Here is a 5787-nt window from a genome sequence, read left to right as displayed (position 1 = left end):
CATTCTCAGTACTCTCCCCTGCAAGTCACAGCAGAGTGGACTTTCCAAAGAAGAAAGTAAAAAGTGAGGTCCTCATGTTGGTGACAGCTGCTCCATGTCTATGTCTGGAGAACAGAGAAACACAGCCTGAGGGATTTGTACCCTGGTTGGGAACCCAGAGTCAAAATGAGACCTTTTTTTAAATTTTTTATTTATTTTTGAGAGATAGTGTGTGAGCAGAGGAGGAACAGAGAGAGAGGGAGACACAGAATCTGAAGCAGGCTCCAGGCTCTGAGCTGTCAGCACAGAGCCCGAAGCAGGGCTTGAACTCTTGAACTGCAAGATTCAAGATTATGACCTGAGCCAAAGTCAGATGCTCAACCGACTGAGCCACTCAGGCACCCCAAAATGAGACCTTTGAAGGAATGTGAGGTCACAGTGCCAACCTGTGTGGCTAGAGGAGAGCAGGGGTCCCATGGGGGACTGTGGAAGTGCTTGGAGCTGCAGGTTGGGGGGGTCCTAACACCACTGCGGTCACCACTGATGGGTGCTCTGGCCTTTACCCCAGAGATGATGCCTCCTGAGCACAAAGAAGTGACGTGTCACAAGGGTGTGGGTGGCCCACTGAGGAGGAAATGCTCTCATGTGGCTCCGTAGTGTGGGGGTGAATGTGGATAGTGAGAGGAGCAGCTGTGGGCTGTGGAGAGGGATGGCAATCCCACGCCGGCCCTGGACCCGGATCGGGACCTGTCCACAGATTGAGAAGCACACAGGGCACCAGGTCCTGGGCTCTGCACCAGCCCATGCTCTTCTGTCCCCAAGCTTCCTCCACCCTGACCAGTTCGAGTGACCATGGAAGAAGACTGTGGGGACCAAAGACAGACTGAACAAGGAACCAAAGAGGCCTAGGAAAGCAGAAGTGGGACGTGGAGACCAGACCTTCTGTGAGGAGGCTTGAAAGTGTTCCCCCTCAGGAGCCTGACATTGCTGTGGGTGACGTCTGTGCCATAGAAATGACCCTGGGGAATGGGAGGGCATGGCTGCCTACAGCTCTACTCCTTCTACAGGTCCCAGGTGAGTGGGGCTGAGCCTGGGCAGGGAAGTCGGCCCTTGGTGGGAGGGAGGGCAGGGGGAGGTGGGGAGAGAGGGACCCAAGGGGAAGGAAGGAGGATGTGGGAGGGAGGAGGGAGAACAGAGAAAATTCCAGGAGCGGCCAGCTACTGCCTCAGCAGTGACCAGTAGGATTCAATGCATGAAGCAGGTGAATCTTGTCCACTGTCCTGGAATGAGCAGCACCGATGAGAGGGAATCTGTGTCCACCATTAACGTCATTGTCATAGTCAGAAGTGATGTCTTGGAGCATCATGTGCACACGCGGGCACACACACACACACACACACACACACACACACACCATGAACAGCCTCTCCTTGTCCACTCTGTGACATCCTCTCCCTTGGGTCTCAGGAAAGGACTGTCTCCTGCCAAGGCCTCCTCCAGATCCTGAGGGCCCTTGAGGGACCCAAGAGGCACCTTGACCCCAAAGCCCACTGACCCAGGCCCATCTGATGAGGGGCCCACACTTGGCTGTGTTTTCCAGGCTGTTCCTCTATAAGTGGCCCCACCTCCGTGACGGGCACTGTGGGGGGATCCCTGAGCGTGCAATGTTCATATGAAGAGCAATTAAGAGAAGTTTCCAAATACTGGTGCAAAAGGCCATGTTTTTGGAAAACTGTGGAGACCAAAGGGTCAAACAGAGAAGTGAGGAATGGCCGCGTGTCCATCAGGGACCATCCTGCAAGCCTCACCTTCACAGTGACCTTGGAGAACCTCACAGAGGATGATGCAGGAATACATCGGTGTGGGATCGATACATCATGGTTAGGAGGATACTTGCAAGACCCCGCCGTCCACATTGTGGTGTCTGTGACCCCAGGTGAGCTGTACACACCCCTCCCCCAGCACCAGTACTAGGGCCCCTGAGACTGGGGCCAGTCACCCCGAACCTTCAGGAAAGTGGTGACACGTAGGCTAGAAGAACAGGGAGAGGATGGGGCTGGTGACGCGGGACACCGGGGAGGTGTATGTATGTGCTCTTGTGGGCGTGTCCACATGTGTGTGTCTAGATGTATGTGCATTCATTTGTGCATGTGTTGTGTTGTCTGCACACTCACACAAGCACACCCCTGGCTGTCGTAGGTGCCTCTGTATGCCACACCCTGACACACTGTCAAGCCTAAAGCTCTCCCGGGAAGGGGGATGGGAGAGGTCCCGAGTCTGAGGTCAGCTGCCTTCCTGCCCTGACAAGAGTCCTGTCTACTCTAAAGGGACCCTAGTCTCCTCCTGGAATCTCTCTATCCTCCCAATGGGAAACAGGACCCCTCAGATATTTCTTCTTCACCCTTATAGGCTGCCCATGACCCTGGGGCCCTAGAGAACATCACTATGTCATGGATGGTTCCTGGGGCCCCAGCCTCACAGCTGTGATTTTCAAGGTCTGCAGCAACCTCGAGACGGCCCAAGAATGAGCTCCAGACCCTGATCTGGAGCTTCTGTGACCATTTGGGAACCACCCCGCCCTCCAACTTGACCCTCCCCCTCTTCTTCTGGCACCTCGTCCCCACAGGAGGGAACCCAGAGAAACCCCTGAAATGGCTCCCCTCAGACAAAGGAGAAGGAGGAGAAAATGCGTTCTCAGGTCTTATGGTCCCAAATATACCGAATAAGTCTTCTTTAATAGAATCCTGTTTTTGTTACCTAAGAACCAAATGAAGGTCATCCCTCTAAGTCTGTGGATTTTTATCTCGTGTTCTTATTCTGCTGTTGTCCCTGGTTCCTCTGTGGGAACTCTGAGGTCCTTCTTGTGGGTCTTAGTTTGTCTCTCATACATGAGGCATTTCCCTCCCATGCCCTCTGTTGGTTTCTACTCAACAGTGAGGAGCTGAGTGTCCACAGGCGTCCCTGGGGACCTGAGGCAAAGACCTTCTTCTCATTGGCTTTAAGACAGGCCACTTTCTATGGGGTCCACTGGGTGTGTGTCTGTCTCCCTAGATCGTTCTTTCTGGTCATTCCCTCCTCCAGAGAGGACTGTGCAAGGGCCGCCCAGGTTCGTAGGCCTGGCTGACAGTTCTGGGGGCCGAGTGCATTGAGGGCCAGGGTTTCCGTCACTCATTGCAGACTCTGCTGAATGTGCTCTTTTGTGATCCTCACCCCAGACATCTCTCCTACAATCTCTACAGAGTAAACCTCACCCCATCCTCTGCCGGGGTGCACGTGGTGTGGCTGTGGCTGAGCCTGAAGCCATGTGTTCTGTCCATGCACTGGAATCTCTGAGTGACCAGGACTCTGTGAGTCAGAACCACACAGTTGACCGAGTGGGAGACCCAGGGGGAGGGCGGCAGGCCTGATGTGTGCTTCCCTCTCAGGCTCCACTGAAGCCCCCAGCATCATGAGGTCCACCAGCCCCCCAGGCCTTCACAAGACCCTGCCAGCACCCACCGGGAGCACTGTGATCCAACAAGAGACCCCCAGTCCCAGCCGACATCCCGGGTAAGAGGCTTTCATGGGGAGACTTATGACACCTGACTGATTTCTAGACCACACGGGGAGCTGAGGAATGAGGGTGCGTCTCTCTCAGCCCAGCACCCTCATTATTTACCAAGTCCACACCTAACTGTGAGGGTCCCACCTAGTGCCAGGCACTCTTCTGTGGATACAGCCCTGAGCCACTGAGACACATCCTGCTCTGACAAAAGTGGGGGGTGGGATTCACACAAGGACTAAGTCAACATGCTCATCATGATAAGTGCGTATTCATGATGAGTGCTTGGAAAAAATCCGTCAGAGGGGTCGGGGAGGGCACGTGCGGGAGGGGGACAGGCAAGCTATTTAATACACAACCATGAGGGAGAGGACATTTCACTGGGGACCTGCAGGATTTAGGGAGTCGCCACTCAGGTGTCTGCAGAAATGGTGCTCCAGGGAGAGGTAAGAGCAAGCATCAAGAGTTTTACAAAAGACACCTTCAGGGCTTGGCCCAGGCCAGGTGCTCTGGGGGCCGGTGGCCCTGCCCTGTGCCCCCTCCTTCCCCCGCCCCCCAAGCCCTGGCCAGAGTGGCATCCTGTCGAACACCAGGCCTCTGAGGGAGGTGAGAGCTGAGCCATGTCATCTGTCCCTTCTATCATCAGCCACGAACCAGGTGCCACACAGGTGCCAGATGCTCATTGCGAATAAAGCTAACATTTCCGAGCCCTCGTGGGAGATACTGTTTACGGGAGAGCAGACACCAGACAAATAACCCTGATACTGATTTCTAGTCCACAGACAGGGTAACCCCCAATACAGAAGGCTGAGGTAGAACCCTCTTCCTGGCCCAGGTCCCACGCCACTCCCTGGGGTCTCCCTCACATCACTCCAGGGGCCGGGCCCTTTTTCGTGTCCACCGTCCTGTCTCAAGGCCACCTGTTAGCCTGAGGGGTACGGGAGCAGTCTCTAGTGTGGGGCTGCCATGCCATGGACCCACCTGGGACTCATCTCCGCATGGGTTGTTGGGGCCTCAGGACATGGGCACAGGGACAGAAGGAAAGCGGAGGGTACCAGGGCCTCTCCCTGAGGATGTGGCTCACTGTCTGTCACTGTGTCCCCCACAGGTCCCTGCTCAGCAGCGTCAACTTCTTGCTCCTGGTCTTCCTGGAGGTGCCCCTGCTTCTAAGCATGCTCAGTGTGGTCCTCTGGGTGACCAGACCTCAGAGGGGCTCTGGGGGACGGGCGGAGTCAGCCTAATTATGAAGACCAGTAACACCTATTGCCCATTGATGATCCGTCTGGGAACACAGCGCCCCTCATGGATGGGAACGGCCTTCTGACCAATACATCCAGCTGTTGTCCACATTTCTATCAGAATACTCTCTATGGGAATGCAAGCTGGTGCAGCCACTCTGGAAAACAGTATGGAGGTTCCTCAAAAAACTAAAAATAGAACTACCCTACGACCCAGCAATTGCACTATTAGGCATTTATCCACAGGATACAGGTGTGCTGTTTCGAAGGGCACATGCACCCCCATGTTTATAGCAGCACTATCAACAATAGCCAAAGTATGGAAAGAGCCCAAATGTCCATCAATGGATGAATGGATAAAGATGTGGTATATATATGCAATGGAGTATTACTCGACAATCAGAAAAAATGAAATCTTGCCTTTGCAACTATGTGGATGGGACTAGAGGGTATTATGCTAAGCAAAATTAGTCAGAGAAAGACAAAAATCATATGACTTCACTCCTATGAGGACTTTAAGAAACAAAACAGATGGACATAAGGGAAAGGAAACAAAAATAATATAAAAACAGGGAGGGGGACAAAACAGAAGAGACTCATAAATATGGAGAACAAACTGAAGGTTATGGATTGTGGGAGGGGGAGGGGCTAAATGGGCAAAGGGCACTAAGGAATCTACTCCTGAAATCATTGTTGCACTATATGCCAACTAATTTGGATGTAAATTTAAAAAATTAAATTAAATTAAATTTTAAAAAAAGAATACTCTGTAAACTTTTTTGGTAACTTTTTTTCTTGCAATGTATCATAGACACAAAAGAATGTATCCAATAAATGCATACTCTTTTTAAAATAATTTTTAATGTTTATTTATTTTTTAGAGAGACAGAATGTGAGGGAGGGAGGGAGGGTCAGAGAGAGAGGGAGACACAGAATCTGAAGCAGGCTCCAGACTTTGAGCTATGAGCACAAAGCCTGATGCAGGCCTTGGACCCACAAACCGTGAGATCATGACGTGTGTCGAAACCA

General features: G+C 52.6%; 1 protein-coding gene across 1 annotated transcript; it reads left to right on the top strand.

The window, feature by feature from the left end:
• The first annotated feature begins 613 nt into the window (after positions 1-613).
• Positions 614-5544, top strand: LOC132687368 (CMRF35-like molecule 6). The gene is made up of 4 exons (XM_060645491.3): positions 614-1053; positions 1580-1915; positions 3405-3528; positions 4629-5544. Exons 1-4 carry the CDS (start codon positions 993-995, stop codon positions 4759-4761), a joined length of 654 nt encoding a protein of 217 aa, XP_060501474.1. The 5' UTR covers positions 614-992; the 3' UTR covers positions 4762-5544.
• Positions 5545-5787: the final 243 nt, after the last annotated feature.

The sequence above is a fragment of the Panthera onca genome, chromosome E1, assembly GCF_046562875.1.
Source record: "Panthera onca isolate mPanOnc1 chromosome E1, mPanOnc1 haplotype 2, whole genome shotgun sequence".
NCBI lineage: Eukaryota > Metazoa > Chordata > Mammalia > Carnivora > Felidae > Panthera > Panthera onca.
This window is presented reverse-complemented; position numbering and strand designations above follow the sequence as displayed.

Coding starts and splice junctions, on each gene's coding strand:
- LOC132687368 (XM_060645491.3), top strand. CDS start 993: ATGACCCTGGGGAATGGGAGGGCATGGCTGCCTACAGCTCTACTCCTT. Junction 1,054..1,579: donor ACTCCTTCTACAGGTCCCAG/GTGAGTGGGGCT, acceptor TGTGTTTTCCAG/GCTGTTCCTCTATAAGTGGC. Junction 3,529..4,628: donor AGTCCCAGCCGACATCCCGG/GTAAGAGGCTTT, acceptor TGTCCCCCACAG/GTCCCTGCTCAGCAGCGTCA.